This window comes from Balaenoptera physalus (genome assembly GCF_965194825.1).
Source record: "Balaenoptera physalus genome assembly, chromosome: 8".
Taxonomy (NCBI): Eukaryota; Metazoa; Chordata; class Mammalia; order Artiodactyla; family Balaenopteridae; genus Balaenoptera; species Balaenoptera physalus.
In genome coordinates, this window is record NC_138887.1 from 101,918,603 (window position 1) to 101,934,329 (window position 15,727).

The 15,727-nt window shown below is 40.8% G+C and overlaps 1 protein-coding gene across 5 annotated transcripts in view; it reads right to left on the reverse strand.

Annotated features, from left to right (window-relative positions):
* The window catches only part of CEP41 (centrosomal protein 41), a 48,898-nt gene extending 33,631 nt beyond the window's left edge, over positions 1–15,267 (reverse strand). For 2 of the 5 annotated variants that reach the window (XM_082473103.1, XM_082473100.1), the window contains exons 1-2: positions 14,916–15,264; positions 1,388–1,451 (exon numbers count right to left, since the gene is read on the reverse strand). In XM_082473103.1, the coding sequence (XP_082329229.1) occupies positions 1,388–1,451; positions 14,916–14,948 (97 nt within the window). In that variant the 5' untranslated portion in view covers positions 14,949–15,264. Of the gene's footprint in view, positions 1–1,387; positions 1,452–14,915 lie in introns of all 5 variants that reach the window. The other 3 variants (XM_082473101.1, XM_082473104.1, XM_082473102.1) reach the window with 3 other exon arrangements.
* Positions 15,268–15,727: the final 460 nt, after the last annotated feature.

The window sequence follows — 15,727 nt, forward strand, 5'->3', positions numbered from 1 at the left end:
TTAAGAAGGTTCCAAAAGAAATGCATTAAGCAGTCTTTAAAACGTTGTCCGTACTGCTCAGAGAACATACGGTATTTTTAATCAAAGTACTTCCCTCTCAGAATAACTTATTCCAGAAAGGTGGGTCACAGTTGCAAATAAAGGGAGAGAGGCAGGAGCTGAAGGCATTTGTGATAGAAGAAATGAGGCTGGAGGAAGCACTGGGACAGCATGGCCGAAGTGACAGTACCCAGGACTTCACACCAGGTCTCCAACATCGACTTCCTCCTCCTGCACACAAATCCTAGTTCTATCTCCTTTATTGAACTTCAGGTAAATCACATAATCTCTGGACTAAAATTTCCTCCTCCTCAAAGACAGAGATAACATTTTTTACCTCCCATCAAACAGGATATTTGCAAGGATAAATATCTGTACAGCACAAAAATGTTTGAAAGAAAGGTCCCAAGAAATAGTATCTGCAAATGTGGTTCATTTAAAACATTTAATTTAAGTCTATTTTATTTGGGGAAACATGCATAACAGAAGACAGTAATTTTGAAGGAGACTGGAGAAAGAGAAAGGCAAAATGAATGAGATTTAAACAAAGTCAACATCCCAGTTTATTTTCTCAGTTGTCTTGAGGTTACTGGTAGAAAATTCAGTATTGCTAAAGGCATGTGGTACCCCTATCCACTAGCAAAACCATCTTAATAGGATGGATTTTCCACAGCAGACTTTAAGATGTTGAAAAAAACTAACCAACCAACCAAAATCTCACAAGACTGAAAATCCACCAGGGATCTGGGGAGTGGTTTTCATCATGACACTGAAAAATGTCAACAGCATGGAAATAAGCAGTAATGCACTCTTAAATTTCATTTTACCTGAATTGCAGCACTAATTTAATTTTGCCTGGTAGTTTAGTTACTCATTCAAATCTGTCTGACTCCACTTGAATCTAAGCTCTTTGATTACAAAGATCACAATTCACACTCATCTTTACATGTCCTGTAGCCCATAACTTTGCATGTAGTTGCACTCTGCAAATATGGAATTGAACAAACATGCACAAGTATAATCTATTACTCCCAGTTTTAAGGAAGATACTTAAGGTGTTCCAAAATAGAGGTTGATGTCCTGATATTTATTAGCCTCAGTCCTGGAACTTATTAAACACTGTTTTTATCAGTTTCTCAATTTATAGTAAGCTCAATTATGTGAATGGAGATTTTTAATGATAATCTGAAAAATAGCTTTCAAAGATAAGTCCTGAGCTCAGAAAAACATCAGCCAAGACAGTAAGAAACTTTTAGCTATGATTTATACCAGGCATGACACGCTGTTTTTTGTCAATAAGCGGCTATTAGATTTTTTTTTAAGTTTTTATTTTCTAGTCTTTACTTACCAGTGTCTAGTCTTGACTTGACATGCTGATACCTTGGGTTTTGTGGTATCCTTTTGGTCAGATACTAAAAAATAAGAAAATTCACAAATAAGTGGGTTAATGTAAGGGTAAGGGTGGCAAAGTTGAGAAAGAGATAAGATACCTTAAAAATTAGAACAAATGCTAAAATTTCATTGAATTTAAAGATGGAAGGAGCTCTAGAGGTCCAACCGTTCCTTCAAATAGGACACTTCACACTACAGTATCTCCACAGGTGAAGATGGTTACCATGTTTCTGTCAAAACATTTCCATATTTTGTCAAAATAATCTCATGGCGCTATGTAATTAGGAAAAAAAGCTCTTAAAAATTATTTCCAACACTGAGTCAAAACTGATCTAGTTTACATCCAGTCCACTGGTACAACCCACAATAAGCCATTCCATCCTGCCTCAAGCAATCCATTAAAATAACTAAAGGCAGCTCTCTTGTTCTTTTTAATTTTACTCTTTATATGATGGTTTGTAGGCCATCTTCTCGGATACCCTCTAGATTTTATCCACACGTGCCCTAAAAAGTGGCACGCAGACCTGAGCACAGTGCCCAGATGTTGCCAGGCCAGGACCCGCTGCTTGCCTTGAGTCTGATGCTCCACAGAAGTCACCACGATGGCATCTGCTCTCGGGGCAGCTGGGGCGTATCACGGGCTCAAGGAAAGTTTATGGTCAGCAAAATGCTATGTCAGGTCTCCCCTGTCCTACGCTCTGGGAGTAAACTCTGAATCCAAATACGAGGCATTTACCCATATTAAATTTCAGTGGCATTTTCAAAAGGCATTAAGTAAGGGAAGGCTAATGAATAAAAACATTACAAAATACAGTTTTCTTGCTCAGGCTTTTTTCTGGACTACAAGTATGAAAAGCATATGTTCAGTAACAGGTAGCTGTGGAATAGGAAATTCAAACTGGGTAATACCCTTCCAGCTTCATCTTCTGCCACGCTCCCACATGTTCCCAAGTTGAAGCTGCCCAAATGTTCCCCAAATATGCCACACTCACTCAGGTTTCCAGTCTTAGCAAATGTCTGCCTAGAATGCCTTTCCTCAGCTTGTCCATGGGTAACACTTCACTTCCTCTATAAAGCTGTCCAAGGTGGAATTAGGTACTTTCTCTCTGGTTCCTAGAGTACTGACACCTTGTACTATTGTTCACACCTCGACCTTCTTCCCTAGTCTAGGATTTCCTTGAAGGCAGGGACGATAACTTACTCAAATTTGTTTTCACCCAGTACCTAGCACATGGTGGGCACATTTATTGATATTCAACCAATAAATGAATATCTAGACTGAGCATTATATTACAGCAACTACTTAGTTCCTTAGAACAGAACATCAAACTTTAAAACCTGTATCACTTGCCCTTGAAAACATAGTTAACTACAGCACGTCCTGTTGGAGGATGGAAAAATAAATTTACATATTAAAATACCTTTTAAAATGACCCACAAAGCATTAAAAAAATAGGGTACACTTCAATGTCTTACAGAATATCTATTGGTCAGAGTTCTGGATTTCAGAGACCAGGAAGAATTTTTTAGAACGGGGGTACCTACAGAGAATTATCAACATTTAATTTTGACAAGGACATCAAAAACAAAGCAAAACCTCACAACTACCATCTGCTATTTTAATACTTAAAAAGTAGGAAAGAAAAAAAAATCCCAGAATAAAATGTCAGTCCTTTAGTGCTACTAAAAAACTCCTTGATATTGTCTGTGTTTTTCATTTCACCCCAGGCAAGTAAAACCTTTGTCATGGACGCTTAGCATTGGTCCTCAGAAGTAGAACCCCTGAGCTACTTTATCCTCAGAGAAAGGCTGGAAAGCTCCTTTCTCCTTCTGATCAGTAACCCGCCATCGGTAAGAGAAAGTGGCCAATGCTAATTCCAACTCCCTCTTAGACGAAGAAAGAGAAGATTCTTAAGTGAGAAAAGGAAAATACTCAAAGACTGAAAAGGGGGACTGTAGGATGAGTTCTTCAGAGGGAGGCAATATTGTGGCAAAACAAAACAAAAACAAAAAACCAAACAAAAAACCCAGGGGAAAACATGTGCCTGGTAAATTTAGGAAAGCTAAAACTAGAATTTAGTTATCTTAAGCTAAGGGATTTTCTTTTTTCTCTGTCTTTCGTTTTCCTTCCTTCCTTTGTATTTTTATAATTCCTCTCTGTACTTTCATAATTTCTATATGCTGTTTCCTGTTTTTACTTTTGTTTTGTTTTCCCCACTAGTTTCCTAGCAAAGCTCCTTTGAAAGATTCCAGGCTAGTCTCTGCTGAACCAAGGGGATTTGTCCATACCTCAGCCAACATAGCTAAGAAGTGAGGGTGTCTCTGGGGACCAGGTGTGGTGGCAGCAGAATGATGGGGGGAGAGAGTGTGGACAGCTGCAGTCGCTGAGCCCTTCCCACCCCCGGTTTTCCCTTACATAGACTAATGAGAAATCCATATGCTACAGTACAAAAATGTAGTGTTTCTTTCCCATTTTCCCATTTTGGTCCAAATTCTTGTTCCTGACTTTCTGTACCAACCATAACGTAAAACTATTTGTGTTCCACTCTACGCAGTACACCACAGAGTTTATGGAACTGCCAGACTTTTTTCCTTAAAATCCTTGCTTTGGGGGTGACTGTTTCTTGACCTACTGACCAACTAGCTTTTTTTCAATTACATAAACAGGATGGAATGGTGGAAAGTGAAAGAGCTGAGAAAAGCAGCTGTTTCAAGGAGGACTATTCATTCATTCAACAAAGCCTTATTGAGCACCAACAATTCATTCAGTCGACATTTACTGGATGCCTACTAGGAGTAAGCCACCGTGCTAAGGACACAGAGGTAACAAAACACAGTCCTTCCCATCCAGCTCTCGCTGATGCTGGGAAGAGAGACAAGTGAACAGACGTCACACTGCATGATGAACAAGCAGAGGGAAGCAGGGGGTGCAACAGGAGCATGTAAGATTGGCACCTAATCCAGACTAAAAGAGTCAGGAACTATTTCCTGAGGGGTGACTTCTGAGCTGAAATCCGAGGGCTGAGAAAGTTAGTCAAGTAAAGGAGTGGTGGGTGGGAGCTCCAGGGTTCCTGGTAACTGATAGACCTGGAGGATAGTGGGCAATATGGGGTCAAATGAGGCTGAAGAGGCAGGCAGGGGCAGAACACAAAGGGCCTTGTATCCATGCTAAGAAACCTAGATTTTATCCTGTAGATCACTGTAGATCCTGTAGATCAAACAGGGGCAATTTTGCTCTCCCAACTCATGGGGACACCTGTCAGTGTCTGGAGACATTTTAGGTTGTCAGAACTGGGTGGTGGGTGTGCTACCAACATCAAGTAAGTAGAGGCCAGGGATGCTGCTAAACATTCTACAATGTCAGGAAGACCCTCAACTCCCAAAAAAGAATTAGCTGGCCCCAAATGTCAATAGTGCTGAAGTTGAGGAACCCTGGTGTAGATGGTGGGAGTCACTGAAGAAGGTTAGGGGGAAGGGATAGGATTCTATTTCCATTTTAGAAAGATCACTCTGGCAGCACTCTGGAGAACTAACAGGATCATAGTCAAGAATGGAGGCACAAAGATCAGGTAAGAGGTTGTGCTCAGAGGATCTGTGGTCCTAAGAAAGTAGCAGTAGAGATGAGGAGAGGGAGACAGTTTTAAGAAGTCTTTAAGATATAAAATCTTTACAACTGACTAGTGTAACAGGGGAAGGGCAGTGATACCATTCCCCAAAAAAGGGACTTACGGAGGAAGCATGTATTGAAAAACATGATGTGTTCTGTTTGGGGCATTTTGAATATAAGGTATCTGTGGGTTATCCAAAATGGAAGTGGTAAGCTGGCTATCTGGGGGGTCTGGAGATCAGGAGAGATTTCTGGACTAGAAAAAACAAGATTTGGGGGAAGCCATGGGAATGGACAAAATCACCATTGGAGAGTGTATAGGCTGAGAAAAAAAAAAAAACCAACATTTACGGTCAGGTGGAGAAAAGCACTGTGGGTGAAACTTGCAAGAGGCCAGAAGAAAGTGGGTCATGAGAATTAAAGAAGAAGAGTTTCAGGAAGAAGAAAATGGTCAACAGTGATCAATGCTGTCAAGTCAGAGAACGAGAGGTCAAATATGAACAAGCGAACAAGAATGCAGGTCAGGGAAGAGAAAACAGAAAAGTGAATTTGGATTGAACACACCAGGACACTGCTGATGACCCTGCTGGATGCAGTTACAGCAAACTGACAGGAGCAGAAGCAAAAGCAGCAGGTTGAGTGTTATGAGAAGGGAGGAGAGTAGCCAGATGGTCTTTTTTTTCCCCTTCAGAGTTGCTAAGGAATAGTTTTTGTTGTTTGAAGAAAGGAGAGATTTGAGGATGTTTATAAGCTAATGGGCTGGATAAGAGGTTGAAAATGAGGCAGGCAGGTATGAAAACAAGGGAGCGGGAAAGGATGAGGCCCAGAGCCCAGGTGGAAGGTGCAGCTTTGGACGTATATTTAAGATAATGAAATAAGATAGGTGGTCATGATGAAGTTCAACAGGAGAAGGGAGAAAGTTGAGAAAGTTCATGTTTGTGGTACTCGTACAGGCTCTTTGAAAGCAACCAAAAATGACAGAAGCCCTTTGGGGGCTTACATCTCTAGGGAGGGTCAAAAGATAATGCCCTCCCTGTCTACCCACCCCATCCCTGCTCTTTAACCTCTAGTTGGCTTTTAAGACCCAGCACAAACACATCTTCCAGGAAGATTCCTCCTCTGGGGGGCCCAGTCAGACAGAAATCTCTTCCCTGCCTGGACTGTCACAGCACTTTGTACCATTAACACTCCTCACTGCCTGCACTTGGGACAGAGGCTCTACCTCTGTACCTGCTACAAGGCCTTGCACCAGTGTGAGAACAATAAGTACACCAAATGGATGGAAATGGTTCTGAGAGCTGAGCAACACGCAGTGTGCGTGCTAGTGCCCCGTGGGCAGCACAGACATCGAGGGCTCGAGGAACCTGAAACAAAAAGATAGCCCTCACACTGCGGGTGATAAGGGAGACTGCATGGAAGAAATGGCACTGGAGCTGTGTTTTAAGGGTTGAACTTCTGCGGATAAAAAGATGGGGAAAAGGGATGGAAAAAGTATTCTAAGTGGAGGAAATTATAATAGCAAGGCCACTTTAAAAGCGTGTTTAAAGAATGGCAAATTGTTCTATTTGCTGGAGAAGATCCAACAACAACAATAAAGGTAATTGCTGCTAACATTTATTGAGCACTTAACTATGTTGTCAGGCACTCAGCTAAGCATTTCTCTCCATTATCTCATTTAATCCTCACAACCACCAATAAGGTATATACTAGTATTATCCTCATTCTATCTATTAGGAAGCAGGCATAGAGAGGTCGAGTGACTTCCTGAGGTTAGCTGGTAAGAGTGGTAGAACCTGGCATTAAACTGGGCAGTCTGGTATAGAGCTTGAACTCTTAAACACTTTACTGTGCAGCCTCATTCAGGCAGGGGTTCTGAATATGGGGTCCACTGATGGGCTTTAGGAGGTCCATGAGTCCCATGAAACTGTATGTAAAACTTTGAGTATATGTACATTTTTCTAGGGAAAGGGTCCTTGACTTTCACCAAATTTTCAAAGGGGTCTATAACCCCAAAACGTTTAAGAATGGTGGGTATATGGAATCCTGTGCTGTAAGGTTGGACATGGATACGTAGGCACCAGGTGGAGATCCCTGAATTTAGGCTGAGGGTCTGGACTAGGCCCTGAAGACAATGGAAGATATCAGAAACACTGAGATATGAGCCACACAATCAAAGGAGTATTTTGGTAGATTACTAATATATGCAAAGTGAGACTGGGCTTTGTGAATACATGGATGTTGTAGAAAAGGGAGAAGAATGAGAAGTCAACAATGGGATTTTTCTGAAGGAAAATCACTAAAAAAATGAGGGAGATTGTCTGAATCACAAGTCATTCAAAAATGAATGAGCTTTTCTGACTTCCCACTTCTTTTAAAATGGAACTCACAAGGTTGTTCACATTGAAATTGCAACGTATGTAGTAAGATTTACATTTAAGGACTAAAAAAAATTCCATTATATATTTTGTTCAAAATTTCTCTACTTCTCTCATTTGTATAAAGAGGACGTCAATAAAATGAAGGGACTAGGTGTCAACTTTAAGAGATTTTTGTTTATGGGAGTTTTAATCTGGACCAATCCTACCGATCTCAAACACCAACCTTGACCCATGTTTGCGTGTGCAGCAGCCCCTACTCTGCCAGCGGCTACCACCTGGGGCTGACTGTAGTTTTCAAGATGGCCACAACAGAACTTCCCAACCACTCACACTGTGATGTTGACACTCCTCCCAATGAGGAGTGGGGGCCTATGTTCCCTCCCCTTGAATCTGGATGGGCCTGTGACTGATGGAAGTGATGCCATACGACTTCTGAGTCTAGATCATAAAAGACAATACGGCTTCCACCTGGTTCTTTCGGGACACTTGTTCTTGGAACCCAGCTCAAGCTACAAGGAAGGCCAAGTCACACAGAAAAGGCCATTTGTAGGTGATACGGCTGACAGCACCAGCTGAGTTCCCAGCCAACAGACTATATCAGCAGCCTAATGTGAATGAAGAAACTTTCAAGATAACTCTAGACCCAGTTTCTGTCCGCAAAACCACATGAGAGAGCCCAAGTAATTGCCTAGCTGAGCCTAGGCAACCTCCAGAACTGTAAGCGATAATAAATAAATGACTATTGTTGTTTTAAGCCACTAAATATGGGGGAAACTCATGAGAAACCAATATATAATTGGAACGCCAACCCACCCCTTTTACTTCCTAGCTAAGCTCGTTTTTGTTTTTTTTCTGGCCGCGCCGCACGACACATGGGATCTTGTTCCCCCACCAGAGTTCGAACCCATGCCCCCTGCAGTGGGAGCGTGGAGTCTTAACCACTGGACTGCCAGGGAGGTCCCTCTAGCTAAGCTCCTTGGGAGAAAGCAAAAAACCAAAAACTACACTGAGTAACTGCAACTTACTCCTCCATCCATTGCAATGTGGCTACTGTCCCCATCATTCTACTGTGGCTCCTGTAGGAGCTAGCCAATGTCAGAGATCCCCTAATTGCTAAATATAATGGCTGCTTTTCAGTCTCTAACTTACCTAACCTTTCTGTACACTGTTATATAGTCCCACCTTCAGCTTCCACTTGGCTTCAGTAACAGCTCTCTCTCCTAATGCTCCAATCACACATGGATGATTCTTCTGTCAGCCACTTAAACACTGTGTTCCCCAGGATTCCATCTTCTTAATCTATAGGTTCTCTGTCGGCCATTTAGGTTTAATTCCATTTACATGCTTCTGATTTCCAAATAGTGAACTCTAGCCTTGACTTCTCCCAGCTCAGATATATTCATTTACTCATTTAACAAATATTTAAGGAACAATTATTGTGTGCCAGGCAGTGGCACAGTACAGACAAGGTCCTATCTTATCTTCCTGTAAGTATGCCAGAAATAAACAAGCAAATAAAATAATCACAGGTCATGGCCTACTGGGTGAAGACAGCATATTGAACAAATGCATCTAATTTCACTTCCTTCCAAAACCTCAGTAAAACCTCATTAAAAGGACACTATTTTACAGACACAAAATCCAAAAAAAAGAGAGTAAGAGTGGGAGAAGTGATAACAAGTGATTTCTGAAGTCTAGAAAGCACATCAACAAGTGAAAATGACTTGATGGACTCAAGAAAGTCGAAGGGAAAGCCAAGAAAAATTCTTAAAAGGCTCAGGAATTGGCAGCCCCAGGCACCTCCAGAAGTGGGAGTAAAAGGAGTGACTGAAATAAGCAAGACTGGTTGAAGGCTGAATGAGAAGCTACTGGATCTCCAAAACCTTCTCCCTCTGTGCCACTAGGTGATTGCCCTTCCCCCACCATAGCAGATCTATAGATTTATTCCCTGGAAAGGGTTTCTGGACTGGGGGGTGTCTCCAGACACAGGGAAAGGATATCATTACTGAAAATAGGGGTATTAGGTGAATGATGCATACTAATGTTGAAATTTAGCCCCAACCTTAATTCGTCCAGGAATTCAGCTAGGCCTTTACTCTCAGGAGAGGGGAGGAGTTCTCTGGAGAAAATGACCAGCCTGAGAGGAAAGAGCTGAAGATACAGATTTGGGAAAGGGAGTCCCCAAATCATGGCCCACTGAGATCTTCTGGTAATTAAGCTCACATCAGCAAACTCCTCCCAAATACACAGAGATCTCAATCACCTTTTTAAGTCTCCTACTCAAAAACACAGATTAACAATTTAAAATTAAAAGAAGTTTGAGAACATTTCTATATATGGACTGAATTACATCCCCTCCAAATTTGTATGCTGACGCTCTAACTCTCAATGTGACTGTATTGACATAGGACTGCACCTCTTTGGGAGGTAATTAAGGTTAAATGATGTCATAAGGGTGTGGCCCAAATCCCATAGGATTAGTGTCCCTATAAAAATAGACACCAAAGAGCTCATTCTCTTCCCTCAAGTGCACACTGAAAGAAGAGGTCATCCAAACACATAGCATGAAAGTGGCCATCCACAAGCCAGGAGACAGTTTTCACCAGAAACCAAATCAGCCAGCACCTTGGTCTTGGACTTCCCAGCTTCCAAAACTATGAGAAATGAATTTCTGTAGTTTAAGTCACCCATTCTGTGGTATTTTGTAATGGCAGTCCAAGCTGACTAATAAAAACATCACCAACAAAACAAAAAGAAAAACAGCAATATGGAGGAAACTGAGACTATGTAGGAAGAAAACATATTTTAAAAAATTATCATTAGAGAACACATCCACACAAAAACTTATACAGGCATATCTCAGAGATATCGTGGGTTCTGTTCCAGACCACCCCAATAAAGTGATTTTTGTGATAAACTGAGTCACACAAATCTTTTGGTTTCCCAGTGCATATAAAAGTTATGTTTATACTAAACCATAGTCTATTGTGTGCAATAGCATTATGTCTAAAAAATACATATATATGTATCTTAATTAAAAAATACTTTATTACTAAAATATGCTAACCATCATCTGAGCTTTCAGCAAGTCATAGTAGTAACATCAAAGATCACTGATCATCATAACAAATATAATAATAATTGAACAGTTTTAAATATTGTGGTAATTACCAAAATGTGACACAGAGACACAAAGTGAGTAAATGCTGTTGGGAAAATGGCGCCAACAGACTTGCTTGATTCAGAGTTGCACAAACCTTCAATTTGTGAAAAATGCAGTATCTGCAAAATGCAATAAAACTAGGTATGCCTGTATGAATATTCATAGTAGCATCTTTCGTAATAGCCCCAAAGTGGAAATTACCCAAATGTCCATCAGTAAAAGAATGCATGAATAAAATGTGGTATATCCATGCAAAGGAATATTATTCAGTAATAAAAAGGAGTGAAATACTGAAGCATAATACAACATGCATGAACCTTTAAAACATTATGAAAGATGCCAGTCACATAAGACCAGATTTTGCATAATTCAATTTACATGAAATGTAGAGAACAGGCAAATCCACAGAGACAAAAAGTAGATTAATGGTTGCCAAGACTGAGGGGTGGGGGAATGGGAGAGACATGAGAGGACTGGGGAGTGATGGCTAGAGGTTACGAGATTTCTTTTGGGGCTGATGAAAATGTTCTAAAATTGATTTTAGTGATTACTGCACAACTCTGTGAATATACTAAAACCACTGAATTGTACACTTTAAACAGGTGGATTTATGCTATGTGAATTATTTCTGTCATGCCATTATCAAAAATAAATAAATATATATATAAAACAAGTAAAAAGATATAAAAAATTTTTGCTCTACAATTATACTAAGTACTTAGGTAAGAGTTAAAAGAAAATAATTAAGTTGAGGTATATTTTTCTGACACAGAAAGATGTCCGAGACATATTAAGTGAAAAAAGCAAGTTAAAGAACCATATGAACAATGTTTAACATTTGTGTAAAACAAAACCCCAAAATAGAACTCTCTCTCTCTCTCTCTCTACACACACATATGTAAATGCATAGAGAAAGTTTTGGAAAAGATAACTATGCAAAAAATGATAAATAATGATATAGACATTATTTATAAAAATTTATAAATAGTAGAGAATAAAAATAAAGATAGAAACTCCAGGAAAAACAACAAGCAATAAGAAAGAAAATGTAACCCTACTGATCACTGCTCTGGCAGTAATCAGTATTTACAGTCATAGGAAAAACTCAACTCTGAAAAAAAAAATCCAATTAGAAATTAGGCAAAAGACATAATGAGATATTTTACCAAAGAGGATATACGGAGGGTAAATAAGCACATGAGAAGATGTAAGATGTTCAACCTCAGTATCAATTAGGAAAATGCAAATTAAGACCATGATGAGATGTCGCTACACACCTATTAAAACAACTAAAATAAAAATTATTTACAGTACTAAATGTTGCCAAGAATGTGCAAACACTGGATCTCTCATACCCTGGTGCTGGGAATGTAAAATGGTATAGCCACTCTGGAAAATGGTTTGACAGTTTCTTAAAAAACTAAATATAAGCTTACCATACAACACAGCAACTGCACTCCTGGGCATCTATCCCAGAGAAATGAAAATTAATGTCCATACAAAGAACTGTACCCCAAAGTTCAAATCTCTATTTGTAATGCCCCAAACAGAAAACACCCAAAATATCCTACAATAGTTGAATGGTTAAACAAACTGTTATACATCCATACCACAGAATACTAATCAGCAATAAAAAGGAATGAACTATTGCTACGGGCAACAACTTGGATGCATCTTAAGGACATTATTGGAGCGAAAAAAGCCAGTCTCAAAAGGTCACATACTGTATGATTCCATTTATGTAACATTTTCAAAATGACAAAATTACAGAAATAAGAGGACACATTAATGGTTGCCATGGGTTAGGATGGTGAGGGGGAGGAAAGTGGATGTGACTAGTAAGGGGTAGCCTGAGGGAGATACTTGTGGTGAAGGAATAGTTCTCTATCTTGATTATAAATTGACACACTTGCAAATCTTGATTATATCAAATCTACACGTGATAAAATAGCCTCAAACTATACACACATTGTACAAATGTCAGATTCCTGGTTTTTATATTGTACTATATTTACATAAAATATAGTCACTGGGTGAAGGGTACATGGGACCACTTTGTACTCTTTTTGCAACTTCCTGTGAATTTATATTTATTTCAAAATAAAGGTTTTTTAAAAGGACGTCAGAGTCCAAAACAGTTCTTAAGAATTAAAAACATGATGGCAGAAATTAAAAACTCAATAGAGGGATTGGAAGATAAAGTTAAATCTCTCAAAGAGAACAAAAAGACAAAGATCTGGAAAACAGGAGATAAAATTTAAGAAAATTAGGGAACCAGTCATATAGAAGCAACATCAGAATAATGAATTCAAGAAAGAGAGGAATGTTTAAGAAAATTAGGGAACCAGTCATATAGAAGCAACATCAGAATAATGAATTCAAGAAAGAGAGGATGGAGAAAATGGAGGAAGAAAGTCAACAACAAACAATTTTAAAAAATTTTGCAGAATAGAAAGACATGAGTTTCTGGCACCCACAAAGATAAGTGAAAATAGACACATAACAGGGAATTTTTTGTGAAACATCATAACACTGGTGACACAGAGAAAATTCTACAAGCTTCCAGAAAGGAACAATCAAGTCGCATACAATGGAACACAATGGCTTTGAACTTCTCCACGACAAAGACTGAATAGTAGAAGACCACAATGCAATGTTTTCAATATGCTGATGATTTCCAACCAAGAATTCTATACTTAACCAAACTCTCAGGCAAATAAATATGAAGGTAGAATAATAACATTTTTAGACATGCCTAATGTCGTAGACATAAATTTAAAATATTTATTTCTTATGCACTCTTTCCCAAGAAACTACTGGTAATTGTGCCCCTTGAAAACAAGAGAGTGAGCTGAACATCTTTATCCAGAGCACAAATGGACAACCACGCAGGGCAACCCAGCTCTTCTACCTCTACACTCCTAAGACTATTCCTCCTTTTTCTCCCATATTTCTGATCTCATTAACAGCATCAGCACCAATGAGTAGCCCAAGCTGGAAACCTAAGTCATCCATCACACTCTCATTTCTCAAAGCTCATTATTAAGTCATGATGATTTTATCCCCTAAGTATTTCTCTCTGTCCCTAGTTCCATGGCCTTACTTTAGGTCCATATCATAATAACCACCTAACCCATCTCCCTATCCCCGGTTCTGGACTCCTCAAATCCATTCTCCACAATGTGGCTACAACCACTGCCTAAAATGCACATCTGACCATGCAACTCGGCTACTTAAAACTCCAAAGCTTCTCAAATTCTGACCAGCAGGCAAAATAAATACACAGTGGTCAAACCACTACTCTCCACACATACCTCCCCGACATCCATGGTAGACATTATAATCCATCATGGCACTCCCCTACAGAGCCTCACAACTTTCTCAGCAAAGCTCACAGGCATCCATCCTGAGATGAGACAAGTTGCAACTCCTGTTCACTATAAAGGCCAAGAATGCTGGCAAGGCACAGAAGGCCCTTCCAGACTTAACTCCTGCCTCTCTACAAGGAACTGTCCACTTTCATGGTTCACACCTCCTAAACATGGCTCAAGATGTTCTCTCTACCTGGGATGCTTCTTCACCTGGTTAGTAACTTGGGATTTCAGACCATCTCGAGGACCCTTCTCTCACTCCCTCGGTTGAGTCCTAGCTTTCTTCTGTGCTCTCCTAACATCCTGTTTCCCAACCACATTGAACTCAAATTTTGTTTATAAATCTTCCTCACTAGACTGAACTTATTAAAGGACTAAAAGGCTTTGTCTTATCTCTTTGTATTTCTAGCACTCCCTGCACCTTAGGAATCCAGTAAACATTTGTTGAGATGAAATGACCACATATGCAGCAGGGCACTGGAGGTGAAACAGACAAAAAAGTAAAAGGTCTTAATCGAGGAGAGGGTAAAACTAATGTCATATTTTGCATCCTTTCCAAATGGCTTGGTCTGCTTATTCCTCCTCTTTCTGTACCCCAATAATCAGAAATGATGGCTCCTTTGATTTTGTTCCTTTAACGTTTGGGGCTTCATCCAGATGTTACTTATATTTTGTAACTGCCACTCCTAGACTGTAAGCCCTTTGAGGGAAGGGACTTGTGTCTTCATGCACTTCGCTCCTTTGAGCAATAAATACAGTAAGCCTGTGCGGGATGGTGGCCAGGCTGCCCAGGCTCCAAGTCCCCCAGGCCCGCCCCGCCTCCCTCCCCCCTCCAGACCCCTCCTCACGCCGCCGCTTCCCGCCTTCCGGAGGGCGGAAGTCGCAGGCTACTGTTCTCTGCCCACGTGTAGCCTTTTCCGGTGCGCCCGCCCCCTCCGATTCTCCGATCCGGACCTGGCTCTCACCTCAGGATTTCCAATGTGCCTCCGGACAGACATATTTGCTCCAACCGACCACGCTCGGCGTTCTAGCCTCAACGGTAGCTTCTAACCGGTGAGAAGTAGGCCGGTAGGAAGTAGCCTCTTCCTACTCCCACAACCGAGCTCAGCCGCCTCCCTACAACCTCTTCTCCGATTGGCATGCCTTCCCCTGCCAGCCAATGGCTGCCCTGTTTACTCTCTTATTGCGGGGTCAAGGGAGAGTGAGACTCCACTCAATGGTTGCCAAGGGCAACGCGGGACGCCGGCTGCCGAGGTCCTTTGGGCTCTCCGCTGGGCGCGCGGACGCCAGCTTCAGCGCGGGAAGAGGGGCGCGGGGGGAGGGGCAGGCTGCCGACTGCGCGTGGGCGGCTGCGGAGAGCTCGAGGGGGGAGGGGCTCGAAAGCGTGGAAAAAAACAAGTGTTTCTAGCTAATGTGGAAGCACAAATACCGCGCAGGGCCATCCCCCTTTAAGGCCGTATTAGCCAAACATCTGGATACTTCTTCCACAACAGGGGATAGATATGGGACATGGTTGTTCAGCAGGGATGAGAATCTGTAGTTTATTATTTTCAGGTTAAGTTAATATGCAAATTATGCAAAATATCATGTGGAAATACAGTAATTATTGTTGCTTTAAAAGCTTTTAGCTAGCAACAGAACGGCAGCCTTAATTGCAAAGCACACACATCATTCTGTGATTCATCATTCATTTAACAAATATTTAATAAGCACCTTATGAGAAAAGCTGCAGTAGGTTTTGTGGAGGATGGGAGGATGACTAAGACCCAGTCCCGTT